Genomic DNA, 23,225 nt, shown 5'->3' with positions numbered 1-23,225 from the left:
TCCTTTTGAAAATTTATTCTGCCAATAAAAAATTGGCAAGAGCATCAGGTTATGCTCTCGTGACTCAAACACCGCTAGCAGTGGTTTCTTTTTGTTTTCCAATGTATTTCTTATCCATGGAGAATTCAGCGTGGTGTGAGCAAATTTTTATTCTGAAAGTGTGGTCCGGATTAAAAAAAAGTTTGAGGCCACTGCTTTAAATTGCCCATTGGAACCAAGGAAGCTGCCTTACATCAAAGCACAGGGTCTTTTTTCATGAGCTGCAGAGCTCCCTCGTGCATATTTGTATACCTGTTGCAAGCCGCTCACCCTTATCTTAAGGGGCTTGATGGCTATAAGTCTAAAAATTAATACATGCGCGAGAAACAGGAAGCTGCAGGGGAGCCATCGGCTGCCAGAGGCAAAGTATCCACATGACCACGCAAAGTATCACTTACCAACGTACCAGAGCATCTTCAAGAGCCACGGTCAAGGCGTGGCCCAGGTGCAGGGACCCCGTGACATTTGGCGGAGGGAGAGAGAGCGAAAAGGTTTCTGGCTTCCGATGGGGCAAGAGGTGCTTTGGGAAAGATAAACAGGAAGAGAGATCAGCAGCGTGCAAGGTCAGAACAGCCCAATAGCCAGTGCACCATCATGGTACCATGGCAGAATCGCTAATTTCGAAGTTTGCCAAAAAAAGAAAGGGGAGACCTGCAGGCAAAGATCAAAGGCCCATCTAATCCCAGGATTGAGGAGGCTTTTGTGTGCAAATGAGTTAAACCCTGTGATGGATGCAAATAATCCAGGGTCAGTGCATTCCCAACAGGTGTTGGAAGTCATTGCTTAACAGCTGTAAGTCATCGGTTCCACTGTCAAACTCTGCATCAAGGTGTTTTTCTTCATCCCTCCACCAAAACCTACTTTTCTCTTAGCTTCAGCCCTTTCATTATTACATCTAGTGCTTCTGATAGGCCACCATTTCTGCCATTCAGCCATCTGTCAACTCTGAAGGGCAGCACACCTTTGGCTCGCTTGTTTATGGCACAACCCACCTAAAATCACTTGTTTACAGCATCAATTTTTCTACCTGGTGCTCTGGTTTAAAAAATCCCTCCTTCACCCACCAGGAATACCAGGCAGCTTCAACATAGCGTGGGCTATACGAGACGGGCAGCGGTGCCGAGGTATCTGTGGGGAAGAACGCAACAGAGGGAACCTGTTATTAAAGCAAAATAATAATAATAGTGCATGTTTCCATTAAATCTCAGAACTGATCTGTATAAAATGTACAAGGTGTGGAACCCAGCATTCTGAAACTGCCACATTCCCAACCAACATAATAATAATAATAATAATAATAATAATAATAATAATATTTTATTTATACCCCGCCCATCTGGCTGGGTTTCCCCAGCCACTCTGGGCGGCTTCCAACAGAAATATTAAAATACACTAATTTCTTTCTTTTTTTAAAAAAAAAACTTTATTACATATCACAACAGTTGCCAATCATCACAATCAATAAAAACAAAATTTCACAGCCATAACAGTATTACAGTTGTCTTATTACTTTCCACTGACTCCCCCCTCCCCCCATCTTCCCCTTCCCCATGACTTCTCAACCTAATCTGAACTTATCCCCTTTTTACTCCTTATCTTTTGTGTTCTACATACCTTACTCAAACATTTATACTTATTTCATACCTTTCATCACATCCATCAGAATTTCTATTACAATCTATTCCTACCACACTACAATCAACACTTTACAATATCAAAACAGAACCTTAATTATTGGAGATGAGATTTAAATTCTCTACTTTGGTTTGTACATAATCTGTAAATGCTTTCCAATTATTTTTTGATTCATCCTTCTTGATTCCTTTAATTTCTTCATATTTTATAGCCAAAGTATAATAATTAAATAATTTATCTTGCCATTCTTCTTTTGTCGGAACGTGAACAGCCTTCCAATTTTTTGCTATTAATATTCTTGCGGCAGTTACAGCATAACTTATACAGCATCTTATAACTTACTAGTGTATTTCAGCCCGTTCAATAACGGGCGCTAGAATATATGTGAGAGGAGCAGCGGGGCTGCGGCTTTCCCTCTCTCTCTAGAAAGAAAGAAATGCTTTTAATGATAAGACATAATGTTTAACTTGTGTACTAAGGGCAGCGGAGGTGCAGCCTTAGAACAGTTTGGACAGGAGGGTTCAGTGACCGCAGTTAGACGATTACATTAGCAATGCCTGATCACTTAATTCAGAATACATGGATAGAATCATAGAGCTGGGAGGGACTCCCAGGGTCATCTAGTCCAACCCCCTGCAATGCAGGATTCTTTTTGGCCAACGTGGGGCTCGAATCCTTGACTCCCTGAGATTAATGAGTCTCATGCTTTAGTGAACTGATGGTGCACTAGGGAAGAATACGAATACTTCAGATGGCACTGCCTAGAAAACACCAATTCTCACGTTCTAGGAGAAGAGAGTCGGCGCCCTGCCCTCGCCCGGGAGTGCTGCTATCACCGATGCACCTGTGACTAAGCCCAAAAGCGCAGATATATCGTGTGGGACCCTCCCCCGGAAGACACAATATGAAATATTGGCCGGTGGGGATGAGGGAAAGAGGGGGGCCAGCTGCGTCCCCCTTCTTGACGGGGCAGCGTCACTCTCCACGATCGCGTGAAAGGCTGTGTGACAGGGAGGAAACGACACCCTTTCATCCTCCCCACCCACCCCGTGAAAGCCAAGAAAGAAAGAAAAAGTTTCAGGAAGATCCAGCCTTTTCCTGTCCCTATAAAGTTGTCTCATCATCTGCCCAATAAAAGACCTAAGTGCCATAACAGGATCAGGGGCCAACCTGGCAGGACACTGGGGGAAGAAGGCGAAAGGCTGTAGCAAGTAAACAGGGCTGGTGAAGAAATCTCAGCCTTTTACCAGGGGACGCTGTGGCTTTAAACCACTCCAAGAAGGGTTTCCTCAAACGTCCCCTCCCTGCCCGTGCTCCGGTGTCTGATTAAATGAGAAGGAAGTGTGGGAGTGAAGCTCTCCCTTTAAGAGGCAGCCTGCAATGACAATTTCAACAATTCGTGGTTGCAGGCTGCCTCTTAAAGGGAGAGCTTCGCAGCCTCCACTCCCAAACTTCCTTCTCGTTTAATCAGACCCCAGAGTGCAGGGGGGGGGGGGAGAGGAAAATAGGATCGCTGAAAAGGGGGGGGGGGAGGAAGAAAGAAGGACAGGGCGGGGGAGGTTCAAAGAGGTGAGAAAGCGAGCGAGGCAACGGAGAAGGGAGTGGAAATTACAATGGCAATTTCAACATTGCAGGATGGCATTCCACAGCTCTCATTCTTCCCCTCTTGTTCACATCGGCAGACTGAGGATGCCGGCGCTAGAACATCCCGGGGTTGCCGGCTCTGTCGGGTGGGGGGAGGGAGAAGCAATCTGATCCTCTGCTTCTCCCTGCCCCCACCTGACAGAGCCAAATGCCGGCTCTGTCGGGTGGGGGGAGGGAGAAGCAATCCTATAGGGACAGCGGGGTTTACTCCTGTGTAAGCGGACAGAGAATTGTACTGCTGGCAAAAGACGTGCTTCTTCTCTCCCGCCCGCTCCTTCAAGGTGCCCCTTGGAAGGAACTTCCTCGCTTGCCAGTCCACCGCCTCCAACCCCACACATTCGCCCCCCACCCGGCTCTTCTCTTTGCCCGTCACTTGGCCTTCCTCACACCGCATTGAAAACTGCCAGTTCCGGCTTCTATAACAAATAATTCCTTCCCCCACCCCCACCCCGCTTTGTGTGTGTGTCGGTTGAAAGTGCGCTGCGTATGGGAAGCGCGGCGGTCGGGGGTTTATTTGGATGGGGGGGGGCTTCGGTTAGGTCGCCTTTGTCTCCAGTAGCCCCTGTGTTTGCGAGTGGGGCCGTTGGGCTCGGAGATGGGCACCGGGGGTGGTCTCTGCCTGTTTCCGCTCCTCCCCCGCTCAGCCTCCCTCTCTCTCTCACTACAATAGTGCCAGCAGCGTGGCCTGCAGAGTGTAGCTGCTGCCGGGGCTGCTTCCCTCGGCCTGCTGCGCTGGCTGCTCTTCGGGCGGCGGAGGAGGCGGCAAGAGTAGCACCTCCACCTTGGGCCTGCCCCGCCGCCACCACCACCAAGAGGCCGCCCATTAAATTTAGCACCCGTTAAATGATTGTTGGGAGCAGCAGTTGGCGGCCGCAGGGAAACGGTAGGTGGGGGGGGGAGAGCGCGCGTGTGTGTGTGTACGTCGTCTCTGCTGTCCAATCCCTGTGTCCCTGGGGCCCATGCGCAGTACCCCAGGGACACACGGGACAGCTTGGACGCAGGGACAACTTGCAAATTATTATATAGGATACATACACTAATGTCTTAAAGATTTAAAGCTTCCCTAAACAGGGCTGCCTTCAGATGTCCTCTAAACGTCTGTGGGAGGGCGTTCCACAGGGCGGGTGCCACTACCGAGAAGGCCCTCTACTTGGTTCTCTGTAACTTGGCTTCTCGCAGTGAGGGAACCACCAGAAGGCCCTGGGCACTGGATCTCAGTGTCCGGGCAGAACGATGGAGGTGGAGACACTCCTTCAGGTATACTGGACCGAGGCAATTTAGGGCTTTAAAGGTCAGCACCAACACTTTGAATTGTGCTCGGAAACGTATTGGGAGCCAATGCAGGTCTTTCAGGACCGGTGTTATGTGGTCTCGGCGGCTGCTCCCAGTCACCAGTCTAGCTGCCGCATTCTGGATTAATTGTAGTTTCCGGGTCACCTTTAAAGGTAGCCCCACATAGAGCGCATTACAGTAGTCCAAGCGAGAGATAACATAGATGCAGGAGCCTATGGGAACGGCAAGGAGTTCTGTTCCCCCCACCATTACCTTTCTTTTCTCCAGCTGCGGTTGGGATGTCGTACAGAACGGTGCTTTTCAAGGTTCGGCCCCTGCCTTGGTTTGGCGGCTGCTCCTGCAAAATAAAGCAGAGACAAGATGGCTCCCAGGGCTGGGCTCCTGCTTTTCCTCTGCAAGTCTTACTTGGAGATGCCAAGGATGAGGGTGGATTTGATTTAAATCGAATTGATTTAAATCAAATTGATTTGAATCACTACCGGTAGCCAGTAAAACTTTTTAAAAAAACTTTTTCCCCCAGAAAGACTCATTCTTGCTGGCATAATCTTAATATTTACAACCAGATGAAGGTTTCATTTTTGAAATAGTAAACCTGCACAATTATTACACAAAGAGCCCAAGACTTGTGGAGTATTCTGCTCACAAGGTTGCACTTTCATTTTTACGGCTTCACACTTAGCTACTTGTGAAGATCTATTCCACTCCAAACCATCTCTTCATTGAACCTCTTGGAACTTAGTATTAAACAGGTAAGGGGTTGATTCTGTGTACAGTGGTACCTCTACTTATGAATGTTTCTACTTACGAACGGAGCTCCATCCGCCATCTTGGATGCGGTTTAGATAGGATTTTTTCTACTTACAAATTTTTAGATAGGGTTGCTTCTACTTACGAATTTTTTCTCCCAATGCATTCCTATGGGATTCGACTTATAAATTTTTTTCTACTTACGAATGTGCGTTCGGAGCACATTAAATTCGCAAGTAGAGGTACCACTGTATATAAATTTGCAAAAGAACAATGGGATTAAGGTTTTCCCCTCAACTCTGTATGTTTATTTGATAACATTTTTCCTTTGAAGAAAAGGCATGTTATCTCTGCAGACACAAATTCACACTTTTGAGAGCTGCAAAAACAAGCATCTGTGAGAATATATTCTCATTAGAAAAACTGCCCCAAATAATCTTACAGAAACCTCTAGAAGAGCATGACATTGTGAATGGGTTAATGGAATTCATTTACCAAAAAATGTAAACATTGCATATAAAGCTTCATGCGACATAATTAAAAACAAATCCTTATTTCCTGATGAATAGCCTTTGGACTGTAATGTAACTTGAGTAGAAAACTCTCTTTACAAAGATTTTTCCTCCAAAAGCATTTTTTTTTAAAAAAAATCCAATTTAAATTTTAAATATCCAATTTAAATTTTTAAAAATCCATTTTTAAAATTTATTTATTTTTTAAATCATGACCTTTAAAAATCCTGCCGAGGATTGAACCGGAGATCCTCAGCATGCAGAGCAGATGCTCTCCCTCTGAGCAACGGCCCTTCCTCACTTGATTCTCCCCTATTAAATAAATAGGCAAAGTGGGGACATCTCTGGTCCTCCAAGCACCGCCTCACCTTGGACCCAGCAAGCAGCCCAGCTTCGATGGCCTCCAGCCTCTCCCGCTGCCGTTTCTGTTTCTCTGCCTTATTTTTCAGGTGGGGCGTTTTCCCTGCTGGGCTATGGAGATCCGTCTGGTTTCCTTCAGGCTTCCTCGCTTGGGAGTAAGATCTCCAAACGCCAGGTGCCCCCCAGTGCCTCTTCCCAGCCCGGAGAAGCAAACGGCAGAGAGAACACAGGTGCCGGACAGGCCCAGAATTGTACCGGGCCAACGGCATGCTTGGAATGGGACGCATTCAGTTCTCAGCCATGTCCAGAGGGGAGGGGGAAGCACACCTCTCTCGCAGCTACCCCGGTCTTGCAGTAACAAAAGCTCTCTTTTCCATCCTTGCACAGTGGGTAGGTGGAACCTGCAGAAATGAAAACCAAGCAAAATAAATGTTTATTGAATATATGGGGGTGGGGAATGGTGTACATTTGAAAACAGTTATATGCTTACTCTCCAAGGCAATATGTTGGACTTTTTCAGAGTCGTGGGTTCAAGCCGCATGTTGGGCAAAAGATTCCTGTATGGCAAGCAGGGCCGGATTTAGGTTTGATGAGGCCTTAAGGTAATGGGGCCCTTTATATGTCCAGCTGTCCTTTGTCAACAACAAATTGTCCATACACTAATACACAACAACTAATAGGTCCATACACAACACAAAAACACTGTTGCTGTATGTAGGTTTTATTTTGTTTATTATCTTATATTTTGGAAATGTACATCCAGTTTTTTCCCCCTTTACATTTTTTTGGGGCCCCCCAAGAGAGTGGGGCCCTAAGCTATAGCTTGTTTAGTTTATATGTAAATTCGGCACTGATTTCAAGGGCTCAGACTAGATGCTCTTGGGGGTCCCTTCCAGCTCTCCAATTCCATGAAATAGTCTCTGAATGCCATTTGCTTGGGATCACAAGTGGGCTGGGTCCTGTTGCGTTCAGGACCTGCTTTAAGGCAGGCATCCCCAAACTGCGGCCCTCCAGATGTTTTGGCCTACAACTCCCATGATCCCTAGCTAACAGGACCAGTGGTCGGGGAAGATGGGAATTGTAGTCCAAAATTGTAGTCCCTTCCTCCCAGCCAGCCAGAAATCTGACAGAATCAGAAGAGGGGAAGAAGGGAAGTTTTTTATCTTTCAGATTTCCTTTTGGGTGAAGACAGGGACAAAGCAGACGTGGAGTAGTTCTGCCTTCTCTTTGTCACCGAACTGCATTTCTCCATCCTCTCCACGCTGAGGACCTACACTAGTGGCCAAAATTATGGAAACCTTTTGGGGAAAGTGTATTTCCGAGGATTGGTGGCTCATAACACCATGCTCATTGGCTACATTCAAAGGAAGGAAAGCTATTGCATATCAACCTAAGCAAGTTGTGCTTCCCTTTTCTGGTTATTTGGCTATAACATTTGATAGAATACAGATAATTGAACAAACTGTGTTGCATTACATTCTTCATTAAATCATCTTCCCATTGATATATAATTTTATGGTATTACCCCCCCCCCCCAAAAAAAGTGGTGTTATCAGTCATCAAACCCCAGAAATACCCTTTTTCCAAAACGTTTCCACAATTTTGGCCACTAGTGTGGCCAACACAATGAAATACAATATAGGGCATGGGTTTCCAAAACACAGACAAAATCACTTAAAATCTGTCATGGGTCTTGACCGATCCTTTAAGGCAGACATGGCCAAACTTAGCCCTCCAGCTGTTTTGGGGCTACAATTCCCATCATCCCTGACCACTGGTCCTGTTAGCTAGGGATGATGGGAGTTGTAGTCCCAAAACAGCTGGAGGGCCAAGTTTAGCCATGCCTGCTTTAAGGACATTTGTTGCATTTTCCTTATTTATTTGTGTCGCTTTCAAACAGACTGTCAGGTTCTTTTCACACGTTACTGCATGCGTAAGTCACTTTGAGACATTTTCTTGCGGAAAGCAAAAATAAATAAGAAATCAATGCCGAAAATAGGAAACAGCCATGGTGCCAAAACAACAACTGCGCTTCAGAAAGAAAATGTCAATCTGAAATACTGGGGCGGGGAAAGGCAACGACTCCGATCAGGTCAGAGAGCGAAAAAGACATGTTTGCAATTAAGTTTCCGAAGAGACTCTCTAGTCTTACCTTCATAGGCACCCGCTGCAAAAAGGGAGAAGGGGACGCGCGGCTTTTTCTGCAGCCGGAGGGGAAACGCAAGAAGCTCACGTGCAGAGCAAGAGGCCGACCCCGACCTCTCTCTGGCGGGTTTCCTGTCTGTCTCGTGTGAAATGCATGACGGGAGCTTAGAGCCCTAGGAAGAGGAAGGGCTTTGCTGGGTTGTCTGAGCCAAGAGAAATCCGGAGGAGCTGAAGATCGGGAAAATGCATGCGAGGTGAGGACTGGACCGAGTCTCTTTGCAGGACGGTAAAAAGGAAGAGAGAGAGAGAGAGGAGAGCGCAGCGCTGCAGCTCCGGGAGCGCGTGCTAGGAAGGAAGTTCCATTGAATTCAATGGGACTTACTCTCACGTGAGCGAGGTGAGGGTTGCAGCCTAAGGGGACGTTGCAGAAAGGAAAAAAAGGGGTTCCTCAAGGCGACGGGACTGTCTGGGAATTAGTTGTGGGGCGGAGAAGTGCAAGCACAAAGCCGCATGCATTGCCAAGAAATTGCAAAAGACGTTTGCAACCGTCTTGCAACGAACGATCGGTGCAATTCCTATCCAGGCTTTCCGAGTAAGCACCATTCCAAGGCGGCTCTCAAGCAGTTACTGCCTAAGAGTAGCTCCCGCTGGATTTACCGTAGTGAGGCTTACTCCTGAGTAGACGTTGCACCTTCAGAACCTGGCTGAGGAGGATTGCAGCCCGTAGTGGAAGTAAGGGCAATTGAGGCCGGCAGGGAGGGGGCGGAGAGACTTCCTGATTAAAAATATGGAAGATTATTTTATTGCTTGAGCTGGTTCCCGCCTCAGGGTAAGGGCTCTTTGTATTTGTAAGATATTAAGCTTGCATGTATTCATGTAGATTTGTTGTTCTGTTTTAAACCAATAATTTTTTTAAAAAAAACGCATACACCTTATTTTTCTGATTATATATTATTTGACCGATAATAATGTATTTGTGTGTGTGTGTGTAACAGAATTATGTATTCCACGTAATCATAAAAAAATGCTAAGCAGTCACATATTATTGCAACCTGATCTGGGATCTTTTTGGTTAAAGTAATCTGGAAAAAGAAGAAGAATGAGCTTGCAATGTTGCACAGGAGCAAGGATCCTGACCCTGCTTGTGTCTATGTTCTGCATAGCAGGCCAAGCTCAGGCTGTTATACTTTCGGCAGGGTGTTTCTTCTTCTTCTAGAGACTCTTAATGTCAGGGTCATGGGTTCGAGCCCCACGTTGGGCAAAAGATCCCTGTATTTCTGGAGGTTGGGCTAGATGACCCTCGTGGTCTCTTCCCACTCTGCAGTTCAGTGATTCACAATTGGGTGCTTACCTGTGCTGATAATGATTGGGTTCAGAATCCCATTTCCCCCCCCCCAAAAAAATACATATATATATGTTAAAACATCCTTCCTCCTGTAGATTACTATGGAGTCAATGATGAAATTGCAGAGGGTACAGCTGAAATGCAAGAACCTTCATGAATTCCTGCGGGGCCTCAGCCCTGGCATCTTAGACCGGCTCTACAACCATCCTGCCACATGCCTAGCTGTCTTTCGGTGAGCAAGAACCCCCTTCCCAAATATTGGGGTGCTGGCCAGAGCGGGGAGGGTGGAATAAAAGAATCGTTTTACTTTCCTAACTAGATTTTTTTACAGTTCAAGCTTAACCATGCTTACTCAGTAGTAAGTCCTGTTTATATGTGGCTTACTCCTGGGTAAGTGGAGTTAGGATTGCAGCCTTAGGCTTGATCTTAACTGAGTCACGAATCCTCGATTCTCTAAAGTTGCCTGCGCTGGGGGAGAATCCTGCTGTAAACAAGATGTGCAGATATTTTATTTTATTGTACAGTAGTACCTCGGGTTACGAACACGATCCGTTCCGGGACACAGTTTGTAACCTGAAATGGTCGTAACTCGAAGTGCCATTTTGCGCATGCGCAAAGCACAATTTCTGAGATTTCTGCACTTTGTGCATGCGCAAACCGCGCCCCCGTTTCTGCACATGTGCAGAATGCGCGCCCAGCAAAAATACTTCCGGTTTTGCGGAGTTCATAACCCAAGGTGTTCGTAACCCGAGGTACGACTCTATGTGCATTCTGGTGTCTTGCTTCAATGTGCTTTTAGTATTTAATTGCATCCATTCACAAGAACAGGAAAAGGCGAGTCTTTTTTTTTTAGCAGTAGTATTCCAACAAGTTGTTGTTTTAGATGAGCCAGTGATTCCCATGGTTATATTTTGTATTGTTTTCTGGTTTTTCATGTTGCACATTGCCCTTGATAGTTTATGCGAACAGGTGCTATATAAAATCCTTTAAATACATAAATAAAATAAACAGTAGCATGTTTCCAAGTTTTTAAAAAAGTCGATCCTTAAAATACTTGATCGGCATCACTTGTGAAAGCAGTTTTGCTACACGCTAAACCGTCCACACGTTGATCTGTGTGTTTTAAACAATTTATTCCAGCTCAGCCTTCCCTAACTAATTGTCTTCTGTACATTTTTGGACCATGGCAAATGGTCAAGAGGGGTGGGAATTGTCTCCAGCAATATCTTGAGCGCCAAAGGTTCCCCACCCCTACTGTTGACCCTTAATGGTGCCTTCTGAGCAGTAGATGCTGTGGCTAATCTCTGACTCTCCAGATGTAGTTCCCATTAGCATTGTCAACGGGGCACGGGTAATGGGAGCTGTTTTTTAGAAACGCCCGGAGGGCCTCGGATTAGCCACCCCCTGCGTTATGGTATAAAAGCATTTAGTGTTCACAGCGCTGCTGGCCTTGCGTTCTTGCATTTTCAGGGAGCTGCCGGGGTTGGCCAAGAACTACGTCATGAGGATGCTTTTCCTGGAACAGCCCCTCCCTCAGGCCGCTGTGGCATCGTGGGTCAAGAAGGAATTCACCAAGTGAGTTGCGACAGGACAGTGTGGGAGCAAAAGCTCAGGCTGTGTAGCAAGGCATCAGAACAGCAAGAGAAACCAAGCTGCTGTTCTGTGGAAGCCTGGTGATTCACACACACACAGATGAGTTTCCGAGTATCTTCTGGTCCAATTCTTATATTACGTTCTTCCCTTCGACAAGGGAACAGCCCAGCTGATCCTTATCTTCCCCAGAGCCTGGTTTTGCACTCAGCTTAGCGCACAATTGCTTCTTGCCTTCCAGGGAGCAGGATGAAAGCTCGGATGTTTTGCTGGGGTTGCGGCTCTGGCACACGCAGGTGCTCCCCGGCGGCCTCCAAGGAATCGTCTTGAACCCCATCTTTAAGGAGAACCTGCGCATCGCCTTGCTGGGAGGGTAAGCGAGAGCCACGGAGAGAATTAGGAACCGAGGGAGTGGCTCGGTGCATTTAATGCACTGAGGATAATCCCCTATGTGCCTGTGTTCACATGTAACGCTAAACCATAGTTTGCTTTAACCTCAATTTGTTCAACAAGCAAGCCACAGATTGTTTATTCTTCACTTGCTTTTGTTTTTAAGCTGCTCTTGTCTTGTACAATACTCAAACCGAGGCGTACTTAAACCGAGGTATGACTGTATCTCTGTAACATATAAGGTTCTGAGGTGGGGTGGGTTAACCAAGGTTGTTGGCTGAGGCATAATGCCAAACAACAGTTAAAACAGGGCACAGTTTGTAATCCAGCAACAAGCCATGGGTTCACCTTGTTTCTAGGAAACAAACCGTGGTTAATCAGCTGGGCTGGATCCAGACATTCAGACCAATCAGATCTTTGCGAAACAAACCATGGTTAGGTGTAAAGCGCAAACCAGGCCTCTGACTGATGTACTTTGGTTGCATTGCATTAGGAATGCTTTCCTTAATAAATAGAGCAATGAAATAAAGAAAACTTTTCTAATGGCTCCACACAGATATAGTGGGGCGACTTGCAAACCATGGGTTTTTCAGACACTTGCCTTCTCCTTGCATGTTATTTATTTATTGCACATTTTTATGGTTTGCTTTAGCCATCGTTTAATGCTCACGCTGGCATTGGCAGAGACATGGTTGCATCTAGTCCAGGGTTTCCCAAACTTCAGTCTCCAGCTGTTTTTGGACTACAACTCCCATCATCCCTAGATAGCAAGATGGTCAAGGATGGTGGGAACTGTAGTCCAAAACCAGCTGGAGACCCACATTTGGGAAACCCTGGTGTAATCAGTGATTGGGAACGGCATGCTGCATATTCCTTGTCAATCTCCCCTCCGAGAAACCATGATTACTAGAAGCAAAACAAACCAAGCAAATGGGATTGATTTGAAGCACTGTACTAGGAATTGCCCTGAGAGCTGGAGAGGAGCCTTTCATGTCATGGAATGCAATGCACCATGATGCGGAGGGTAAAAGGTTTGGGAGCAAAAGAGCACGTAGATTACAACCATTCTGTTTCCGACTGAGAACGACATTGTCGCTTTCATACCTGTGGAAGCCAATGGTGGCTGCGTTTCAGAATGCCAGCTCTCGTGTTATTCGGCCAGGGGTCATGGCTTTGAGAAACCTCTGTCCCTCCTGCAGCTTTCTGCTGGCTCTATAACTGTCCAACAGCATTCCTTGCATCTCGTCTTCTTTCTCCGTCCGCGGTTGGAGGATGGATGGCGGCTAACAGACTGAGGTTGAATCCTGACAAGACAGAAGTACTGTCTGTGGGGGACAGGAGGCGGGCAGGTGTGGAGGACTCCCTGGTCCTGAATGGGGTAACTGTGCCCCTGAAGGTCCAGGTGCGCAGCCTGGGAGTCATTCTGGACTCTCAGCTGTCCATGGAGACGCAGGTCAATTCTGTGTCCAGGGCAGCTGTTTATCAGCTCCATCTGGTACGCAGGCTGAGACCCTACCTGCCCACGGACTGTCTCGCCAGAGTGGTGCATGCTCTAGTTACCTCCCGCTTGGACTACTGCAATGCGCTCTACATGGGGCTACCTTTGAAGGTGACCCGGAAACTACAACTAATCCAGAATGCGGCAGCTAGACTGGTGACTGGGAGTGGCCGCCGAGACCACATAACACCAGTCTTGAAAGATCTACATTGGCTCCCAGTACGTTTCCGAGCACAGTTCAAAGTGTTGGTGCTGACCTTTGAAGCCCTAAATGGCCTCGGTTCAGTATACCTGAAGCAGCATCTCCACCCCCATCGTTCTGCCCAGACACTGAGGTCCAGTACCAAGAGCCTTCTGGCGGTTCCCTCGTTGCGAGAAGCCAAGTTGCAGGGAACCAGGCAGAGGGCCTTCTCGGTGGTGGCGCCCGCCCTGTGGAACGCCCTCCCATCAGATGTCAAAGAGAAAAACAGCTACCAGATTTTTAGAAGACATCTGAAGGCAGCCCTGTTTAGGGAGGCTTTTAATGTTTAATAGATTATTTTCTTTTGCTTTCTGAGAGCCACCTGGGGTATAAATAATAAATTATTATTGTTATTGTTATTGTTATTTCTGCAGAGGCAAGGCCTGGTCTGATGACACTGGCCAGCTGGGCCCCGACAAGCACGCCCGGGATGTCCCTTCTCTTGACAAGTACGCCGAGGAGAGGTGGGAGGTGAGTGTTTTGTTTGTGCTCCATTACAGGGCTCCATCATAGGAGTCTTTTGAGGAGGCCACCTGGCTGCTGATTCTCAGTCTGGGCCGTGGGAAGATGGATTGTTTGCCCGGCCATTTGCCACAGTTGTGGTAGAACAGTGTGGATGCACCTGTTTCCAATGGCCAACCAGTCTGGACAAACCCTTTGTCTCCCACCCGGTTCCATTTTTGTGCCTCCTCCTAGGTCATCCTGCATTTCATGGTGGGCTCTCCAAGTGCAGCCGTGAGCCAGGACTTAGCTCAGCTACTCATTGAAGCTGGACTGATGAAGAGGTGAGTGGCAAAGAAGAAAGGGCCAGACAGGCAGATAGACAAACTATGGGGTTCAGGGAGTAGGAATGAATGGCAAAAGAAGCTATCTCAGCGTCCTATGCACATTTCTCAATAGTGGTCCTGTCTGATTAGGGGTTACAAACCATGTCACTCTTTTTTTTTCTTTTTTAATTTATTTAATCAATTTTTCGATACAAGCATCAACCACAAAAGACACAACAAAAACCATAATAACACAATTTGACAATTCAAATATGAATACACTGATATACCTATGACTACACCTTCTTTAAAAAAACACAATATTTTCCCACCTCTCTCTCCTCCCTCTACTTCCCACCACTATCCGCCTGATCGCTTAAATGTTCGTTCCAGATTTCTTCATATTTATCCATTCTTATTTTGCGTCGACATGCAATTGGTTCGTATGTAGCTAATCTGTCCATATTATCAATCCATGTGCTCAATGGAATCTTTTGGCGGCTCTTCCAATTCATCAAAACAAGTTTTTTTTTGCTTCTAATATAGGACTGGAAAGGAATTTTCTTTTTGCAGAAAATGGCTCTCTTTTCATGATAAATAAACTGGGGAGGAGGAAAAAATGCGGCACCTATATCTTTTTCTCCACCGAGCATTACCTCTGGCCCCACCTACCACTGCCAGGTGGCTCTCAGAAAGTTGAACGAAAAACTTTTCCCTCTCCTGATCTAGACCCAAGTACATCACAGAGGAGTAAGTACCTCATTCTGTTTTCCTCCAGCCTCTGTGTGTTTCCTCTTTAGTTCTGAACCTGGGGAGCCCCCCTGCATCACATCTTCCGGCTTCCAGTTCCTGTTGCTGGATACCTCATCTCAGCTCTGGTATTTCATGCTGCAATATCTCCAGTCAGCTGAGGTGAGGAGAAGAGGGGGCAACCTCCCCGGCTCTGCCCCCCACCCCCCGGCTCTGGCTATCTCCCTGCTGTGTTTTAACCACCTTTTCTTTCCCCCTACAGACCCGGGGCATGGATCTGGTGGAGATTCTTTCCTTTCTCTTCCAGCTTAGCTTCTCCACTCTCGGCAAGGTGAGCGAAAGAAGGAGTGGGGTTTAAATTTCTACGCCCCCTAGGCTCCCAGGGTGGCAAACAACAAAGTAGCCAAAACAAGACAATTGAAAATACAAGGAATGTATTTTAGAACTTCAGGGTTGCCAGGAAGCATGGTCTTTCAGCCATCCAATTCCTCCTGGGTGTTAATAATGGCAAAGGCAGGCACAGCTTACCAAGGGAAGGCATTTCACAAATAGGGAGCCACCACTGAAGAGGCCCTGCAGCTCCGTCCAGGCAGTACCAGTAGTGGCACCGTTCCCCGTTGATCGTAGGGTCTGTGATCGTTGATATTGGAAGGGGGGAGCACTTTTTTAGTGGAGCCTATAAAGCAGGGAGCATAATTCTGCATTGCAGGGAAAACATTCCCCTTTCCCCCAGGCACCTTTTAGGATTGATTCCTGTTTTTTTCTCCATTTATAACTTGACAAATCTTTATTGTGTCCCTTCTTAGTTTTTCCCCCCTCCTCATAAGCTACATTACCTCTTGGGAATATGCTTCAGCCTGGACGGTTGCCCAAAGAGGAAGGCAACCTCGGACTGGAAAAGAGTCCTTGCCCCTTTCAACTGTGATTTTTATAAGACTGCAGAGGTGGGGGAAACTTACACAAGAATACCACATTCCTAGTTTTAGTCACTTGGGGGTGCTGTTTACATTGGGCTTCAGGAAAACAAAGCATGGTTAAGTGTGTTGTGTCTGTAGAGAGCCACGGTGGGCTCTTTCACACATGCAGGTTACATCGCTTGATATCAGCAGCATCCGGCGGTGATGTTGACCTGCATGTATGAATGTGCTATCACTGCAGCAGAGAGAGATTTCACATTGCCTCCTGGCGGTTTTCAGTAGTTTGGCCTGATTCGGCTGGCAGGCACGAAGCATTGAATGATCCAAGTGGTGCCCCCCCCCCACCATATGTGTGAGTAAATCAGCCCCCAGTTCCACCCATCTGTTCCCAGGACTATTCCGTGGAAGGGATGAGCGAGTCTCTGCTGAATTTCCTCCAGCACCTTCGGGAATTTGGCCTCGTCTTTCAGAGAAAGGTAAGACCCCCAAGGACGTTGGTTGAGTTAGATCGTATGCGGGGTTTTCTGGGAATCATAGAATCATAGAGTTGGAAGAGACCACAAGGGCCATCCAGTCCAACCCCCTGCCAAGCAGGAAACACCATCAAAGCATTCTTGACATATGGCTGTCAAGCCTCTGCTTAAAGACCTCCAAAGAAGGAGACTCTACCACACTCCTTGGCAGCAAATTCCACTGCTGAACAGCTCTTACTGTCAGTAAGTTCTTCCTAATGTTTAGGTGGAAACTTCTTTCTTGTAGTTTGAATCCATTGCTCTGTGTCCACTTCTGTGGAGCAGCAGAAAACAAGCTTTCTCCCTCCTCTATATTACATCCTTTTATATATTTGAACATGGCTATCATATCGCCCCTTAACCTCTTCTCCAGGCTAAACATACCCAGCTCCCTAAGCCGGGAAAGAACAGGGTGGGGGAAAAGAAAGTTGTACCCCCTGTTGTAGGCTGGGGAACTGAAGGTGTTAGAAGACCTACTGCGAAGATGCGGAACTTAAATGAGTTCAAAGTGGAAGTTTGGAGTGGCACTTGTAAGCAGAGCTAGGTAGGTTTGAGGGATTTCAAGGCTGCAAGCGCCTTGCTGCCATTATCCGTCCTTCTCCCCTTCCAGAGGAAATCTCGCCGTTACTACCCAACACGGCTGGCCATCAACCTCTCCTCCGGCATCTCGGGCACCACAGTGGACACCCATTACCAGGGCTTCATAATTGTGGAGACCAACTACAGGATCTATGCCTACACAGGTCAGAGGCTGACTCCCAAGGTGGATCTTAGCTTCTGCATGCCTCCCAGGTGCAATTCCTGGTATCTCCAGGTAGGGCTGTCAATGCCCCCTGCCTGAAACCTTTGAGAGCCCCAGCTAATCTGTGTTTCACATTTTATTAATGATTGATTGATTGATTGATTGATTGAATTTATATACCGCCCTGCACCTGGGGGGTCTCAGGGCGGTTCACAGAATAAAATCAAGGTATAAAACCACAAAATACCTAATAAAAACAACAACACAATAGCCCCCCCCCAAAAAACCCACATTTTAAAAGGGCATAGGATGTAAATCAGATCAGCCAAATGCCTGGTTAAAAAGGAACATTTAAATGTGTATAATGAAGGCGCCAGGCGAACTTCCCTGGGGAGAGCATTCCTCAGACGGGGAGCCACTGCAGAGAAGGCCCTGTTCTCGTGTTGCCACCCTCCGGACCTCTCGAAGAGGAGGCACACAAAGGAGGGCCTCAGAAGATGATCTCAGGGTCTGAGTGGGTTCATATGGAAAGAGGCAGTCCTTGAAGTATTGTGGTCCTGAGCCATTTAAGGCTTTACAGGTCAAACCTAGCACTTTGAATTGGGCCCGGGAACTAATTGGCAGTCAATGCAATCGGACCAGGATTTGTGTAATATGTTCAAACCGTCTTGCTCCGGTGAGCAACAAGGCCGCTGAATTCTGCACTTGGGTCTCTGGCAGCTTTTGGACTACAGTTCCCCATCATCCCTGGCCACCGGTCCTGCTATAGCTAGGGAAAATGGGAGTTGTAGTCCAAAAGAAGCTGGAGACCCAAGTTTGGGAAACCCCAGTAGACAATACTGAACTAGGTGGCTCGGTGAAGCGACCCAGTATAAGGCAGCTTTCTATGATCTTCTTATTTGTGGTTTTGTGGGCCTCCCCGCCACAACCTCTGCAGATCCAAATAATAACACGGGTTTTGTAACCCAATGGCACTTAAACGCGGAGAGGAGACCAAGGTAGGGAGCCCCTAATTATCCAGGACCATCATCCTCCCTCTTGGAGGGCTTTTGTGAATGCCAGGTTCATTCGGGGTCTAGTTCAGGACTAGGAAGCTCCTAGGTCAGACTGTTTGTCCACTCAACTCAATGTTGGCTACTCTGACTGGCAGCAGCTCTCTAGGAGACAGAGGCTGTTTTAATTGGAATTGCCTGAGGTTGAATCTGAGACCTTCTAGCAGGCAAGGTAGGTTGTCACAGGGAACCAGGCAGAGGGCCTTCTCGGTAGTTGCACCCACACTGTGGAACGCCCTTCCATCAGATGTCAAGGAAATAAACAACTATCTGACTTTTAGAAGACATCTGAAGACAGCCCTGTTTAGGGAAGCTTTTAATATTTGATGAATTATTGTATTTTAATATTTTATTGGAAGCTGCCCAGAGTGGCTGGGGAAACTCAGCCAGAGGGCGGGTATAAATAAATTGTTGTTGTTGTTGTTATTTTATTAACCACCCAGGTTTTAAGAATTTTCCATTCTTTGGCTCAGCTGTGAAATAATACTAAAAGAGAGTACATGTGAGCATGTGCAGAGTAACTTTTTGTTCATCTCACACGTACCAAAACAATCTGAGCTTGGTAGACATTTTTCTGGGTAGAAGGGGTGTACTTACTTTCAAAAGTTAAGCTCTTGACTTTCTCTCTCTCTCTCTGCCCTGGTTTGCAGATTCTGAACTACAGATTGCGCTCATCGCCCTCTTTTCCGAGATGCTCTACCGCTTCCCCAACTTGGTGGTGGCCCAAGTCACCCGGGAGAGTGTGCAGCAAGCCATCGCCAATGGCATCACAGCAGACCAGGTGGGCAACCAGGGAGAGGCTGTTGGGTTAACCAGTTTAAAGGGAGCCTGGCAGAGTGTAGTTTGCTTCTGTCTACTGGGCTAGCTAGCCTCCCCTTCCTTTGGGTGTTTCCCACCACAGACGAAGCCACCACTGGGAATAGTGGGAAGCGGTCTAGAAATGGCACCAGTCAAATAGCATTAAGGCCAGCTCTGCTTCATTCCCTTTTTATTTTCTCTGTCCCGCAGATCATTCATTTCCTACGTACCAGAGCCCACTCTGTGATGCTGAAACAGGTGAGGATTATGGCAGGGGGTGTGGTCACTCAGTGGATCGCTGCATATAAAAGAATCACGCCTCCCTTTCCAAAGGGTTTGGTGCTGTTTTTAATGACTTTGTGAGATAAGTGTGTGTTCTAGCTCAGCTGTTTGGAGGCAGAATACCAGTTGCCAGGAATCGCAAGTCGGGAGAGGGATATTTTTATGCTGTGAACTGCCCTGAGGTCTACGGACAAAGGGCAGTACAGTGGTACCTCGGGTTACAGACACTTCAGGTTACAAACTCCGCTAACCCGGAAGTATTACCTCGGGTTAAAAACATTACCTCAGGATGAGAACAGAAATTGCGCCGCGGCGGCAGCGGGAGGCCCCATTAGCTAAAGTGGTACCTCAGGTTAAGAACGGTTTCAGGTTAAGAACGGACCTCCGGAACGAGAGTTCATAACGTAGGTTCGTAACCAGAGGTACCACTGTATATAATTTTATTATTGTTAATTAGTGTTGCACTCAGGCTACACTTTTGGGTTTCCCGTGAGCATCTGGGTGGCCACTGTGAGAACATTGTGCTGGACTAGATGGGTCATTGGGCCTGATCCTGCGGGGCTCTTATGAAAGGCTAAGGATGGGCGTCACATGTTGGCAAGAGAAATTGGAATGTGGCCTCGAGGATTCTGGGTAACCTGCTAGGGAGATTCCAATGCAAGCCTCGGCTGCTGCAGCAATAGGAATACCCTCTTGGCCCGAATATAAGCCGCACCTTTAAAATATAAGCCGCACCTTGAAGGGGGTGGGGAAATAATAATAATAATAAATACCTGAATATAAGCTACTCCATTCCTCGCTGTTCCTGGCTGTGTACTGCCCCGCCTTTCCCCTTCCTCGCTCTTTCCCTTCCCGGCCTTGGGGGAGGACGGAGGACTATGCACAGGGTGGGCGCCACTTCATCAAGCTGCTGGCACTGTTTTCCTCATACTCCTGGCTGCATACTGTAAGGTCCTGAATATAAGCCCCACTTTAACTTTTCACAGTTGGAATTTGGGGGGGGGGGTGAGGCTTATATTTCAGGCCAATACGGTAGATCATTTTTTGTTTTTCGCATTGTCTTTTCCATATGTGTCCCTGACTCTCTCTCTGATGTCTTGCCCCATAGACCCCGGTGCTTCCTCCCACCATCACAGATCAGATCCGGCTGTGGGAGCTGGAACGAGACAGACTCCGCTTCTCTGAGGGTGAGTGTCTGTGGGTGAGGAACCCCGGTGGGGTGGAAAAGAGGGAAGAACATGGGGAAGAGAAGGGGCATATCTCTAGAGGAAATGTCTCTGCGTTCTGACAGATTATTTTTCCCTTTTCCACACACACACCACCCCACTTCCTTCTTGTTTTGGATCCACCTTTTTGGGTTCACCCATGTTGGGTTTTCCCCCCTTCCTTCTTTCACATCAAGCTCTCATTCCTCTTTTGCCTCCTCCACGGTCCGAAGCAGCAATGCTTCTGAATACCAGATTCTGGAAACCACAGAAGAGAAGCATGCCAGTTGTGTTCTCATCAGGGTAGATAAAAAAATCAATGATTTTTTTAGAAATTAAATTGGATTTTTAAAATAAAATGCTTTTGGAGGAAAAATCTTTCTAAACTTACATTTCTATTTAAGTTACTTTATATTCCAAATGCCATTCATCAGGAAATAAGGTTGTGTGGTAAAACCCAGCTTTTTATTTAAAAAAATTCTTTAACCACATCAGTTAAAAAACATGGATACATTTGCTATAATGTTATTGTTTTAGTTCTATTTTTTTTAAAAAAAATTGTTATTAAGAAAATGATTCTTTTTCTCCTTCTGGTAAAGTACAGCAGAAAAGTTGTCCCAATATAGACAGTTAACTTATTAAACCTCACAATAATTTCATAATCATCTATGTATTTCTAATAGTATAACCAATTCGGTAATTTTTGATATACAGTAACTGTAAAAACTACTCTGAAAATTTATTATTCCAAAAATGAAACCATCTTGTTGTAAATTTTAAGATTATGCCAGCAAGAGTGAGTCTTTCTGTTAAAAAAAAAGATTTAAATCAAGTGTTACTGATTAGTGATTTAAATCGATTTGATTTAAATCAAATCCACCCTGGTTCTCATCCCCACTTCTTTGCATCCACCCTCTCCCCCTCAGGCCTCTCCCTTGTGCCTTTCCAATCTCCTTTCCCTGGCCCTTCTCTGCCTGCCTCCCCATCTTCTCCTTGCATCTCAAACTCTTGAGCCCTCCTCTGTCCTTTTTCACCATGTCTTTATGCTCTCTCTCTCTCTCCCCCCCCCCCCCAGGTGTCCTCTACAACCAGTTCCTGTCCCAGGTTGACTTCGAGCTTCTGCGCAACCACGCGAAGGAACTCGGGGTCCTTGTCTTCGAGAACCCGGCCAAACGTCTCATGGTGGTGACGCCCGCCGGCCACTCAGATGTCAAGCGCTTCTGGAAGCGGCAGAAACACAGTTCCTGAAGGCCGGGGAACTGCCGGCACTCCCATATCTCTCTCCTTGCACTTTCTGATGGGAAACGGGAGTCGGGGTGGGGGTGTGGCTGCATCCTCCTGCCCCTAACTGTCAAGGAGCAGCAGAGAGACAGAGAGGAAGGAGAAGAAGGTTTCGTAGGGGTTGCCTGATGACTCCCCTCCGGTCAAGAACGGATGAAGAGGAGCAGCAAAACATCTCTAGGTTCAGCTTCCTCTTAACAGAAGTGGCTAAAGCTTGCCTGCTGCCACTCGTTCTCTGAGCGGATGTGGCCCTGCTGTTCTAGTTGAGCTACTGCTGATACGGAATAGGTTAAGACAACTAAACAGCCATTTAAAATGTACATGCCAGGGTGCCATAATGGATTTGGAACAGACTTGTACCGTTTAAATGGAAATTCGATCTAAAACCTCGATCGAGCAGTTTAACAACATTGGGTCAGATTTGTAAATAGTCTCTTTTTTGTAATGTTTTTATTGGGATAGAAGTATCAATAAAACACCCACATCTGAAGTTATTTTAGATGGGTTCCTTTCCCTTCTCTCCTTACGTTATGAAGGAGTTCAGCACGCCGGTTTGCCGAGTACATCGAGGAAACCCTAAGAGAGGTCAGGAACTGCAGGCAAATGTGCTTCCTCTGGACTATGTGCGAAAGTTGAATCAACCCTTGTTTGGGCCAGGTGGTTAAGCAGCCCTGGAAAGTAGCCCACAAAAAACTGAATAGTCTGCATGAAATGTATTTTATCCTGTCTTCTGAAGTGGGCATAATTGTGCAGGATTATGGGGCTTGCTCCATTGTGAGTGGGTGACTGGGCTTTCAGGCTGCAATCCTGCACACACTAGGTGCCAGATTGCAAGTGTGATTGGGGGTGGGAGCGGCAATGTCACATGCGTGACATTCTGCGCATGAGCATCACACCTCCCTCCCTGAACCAGGCAGAAGCCTCCTGGGCTTTGAGAAGGAGGAGGACATTTAGGTGACTAGCCTAGTCCCCCTCGTCCACTGACGAGGGATATAAAGGTAATTATTTAGTATTGCAGTATTGGCAGAAAATGGTATAGATAGATGTAGGTATTAAAATATTTCTTTTAATTTATTTGACAGAATCTGGATTAATTAAAAAAACACTTTATGCGGTTTACATAAAGTAAGAGTTTAAAACAAGTTTAACCTAAAAGAATGACAAAAATACAAAAGAAACCCACAGTTTCAATATATACATTATAAAATGAAATCACGTATTGAACTACACTTTACATATCTGGGTGGGCTTGGCAAAAGGAACCCTTTTTTGTAAATGGCTTTGAGGGTGCTGATTGTTTTTTTAATCAAGCAATTTATAAATTTTATGAATTAAAGAAAGAAAACGTCAACATTTAACAGCACTGAAGGCGCCCCCAAAGCAGCAGAAAGAAGCCAAGGGCCAACACCATGAGCTGGGAGATTCTAATTACAATGCACAGCAGGCTCCTCTGCTGCCCTCCTCTGCGCCTAACCCCCGT

The 23,225-nt window shown here is 46.6% G+C and overlaps 2 protein-coding genes across 7 annotated transcripts in view; one reads left to right on the top strand and one right to left on the bottom strand.

The window, feature by feature from the left end:
* Positions 1 to 8,510, bottom strand: part of VARS2 (valyl-tRNA synthetase 2, mitochondrial) — a 36,489-nt gene extending 27,979 nt beyond the window's left edge. For 2 of the 4 annotated variants that reach the window (XM_035107223.2, XM_035107224.2), the window contains exons 1-5: positions 8,383 to 8,510; positions 6,239 to 6,631; positions 4,864 to 4,948; positions 1,067 to 1,167; positions 438 to 559 (exon numbers count right to left, since the gene is read on the bottom strand). In XM_035107223.2, coding sequence (XP_034963114.2) covers positions 438 to 559; positions 1,067 to 1,167; positions 4,864 to 4,948; positions 6,239 to 6,517 — 587 coding nt within the window. In that variant the 5' untranslated portion in view covers positions 6,518 to 6,631; positions 8,383 to 8,510. The other 2 variants (XM_035107226.2, XM_035107225.2) reach the window with 2 other exon arrangements.
* Positions 8,511 to 8,541: 31 nt separating this feature from the next.
* GTF2H4 (general transcription factor IIH subunit 4) lies at positions 8,542 to 22,986 on the top strand. 3 transcript variants are annotated; one of them, XM_035107218.2, is made up of 14 exons: positions 8,542 to 8,629; positions 9,816 to 9,952; positions 11,191 to 11,295; positions 11,552 to 11,683; positions 13,814 to 13,910; positions 14,136 to 14,224; positions 15,007 to 15,118; positions 15,219 to 15,287; positions 16,266 to 16,349; positions 16,996 to 17,128; positions 18,830 to 18,960; positions 19,188 to 19,235; positions 20,368 to 20,446; positions 21,540 to 22,986. In XM_035107218.2, the coding sequence occupies exons 2-14, from the start codon at positions 9,822 to 9,824 to the stop codon at positions 21,710 to 21,712; spliced, it is 1,383 nt and encodes a 460-aa protein (XP_034963109.1). In that variant the 5' UTR covers positions 8,542 to 8,629; positions 9,816 to 9,821; the 3' UTR covers positions 21,713 to 22,986. The 3 variants fall into 3 exon arrangements, 2 of the variants coding, with proteins under 2 accessions (XP_034963109.1, XP_034963110.1); XR_009557076.1 differs by lacking the exon at positions 8,542 to 8,629 and adding an exon at positions 8,636 to 8,772 and having other exon boundaries at positions 16,996 to 17,199; positions 21,540 to 21,597; XM_035107219.2 differs by lacking the exon at positions 8,542 to 8,629 and adding an exon at positions 8,636 to 8,772 and having other exon boundaries at positions 21,540 to 22,985.
* The last annotated feature ends 239 nt before the right edge of the window (positions 22,987 to 23,225 follow it).

The sequence above is a fragment of the Zootoca vivipara genome, chromosome 2 (genome assembly GCF_963506605.1).
Source record: "Zootoca vivipara chromosome 2, rZooViv1.1, whole genome shotgun sequence".
Classification (NCBI taxonomy): domain Eukaryota; kingdom Metazoa; phylum Chordata; class Lepidosauria; order Squamata; family Lacertidae; genus Zootoca; species Zootoca vivipara.
Note: the sequence above shows the minus strand (reverse complement) of the source record. Positions and strands in the feature narration are given on the sequence as shown.

Excerpts from the sequence above, each read along its gene's own strand:
- GTF2H4 (XM_035107218.2), top strand. The coding sequence starts at position 9,822 with ATGGAGTCAATGATGAAATTGCAGAGGGTACAGCTGAAATGCAAGAAC. Across the intron at positions 13,911-14,135 it reads ACGCCGAGGAGAGGTGGGAG|GTCATCCTGCATTTCATGGT; the intron begins GTGAGTGTTTTG and ends GCCTCCTCCTAG. Across the intron at positions 18,961-19,187 it reads ATGGCATCACAGCAGACCAG|ATCATTCATTTCCTACGTAC; the intron begins GTGGGCAACCAG and ends TCTGTCCCGCAG.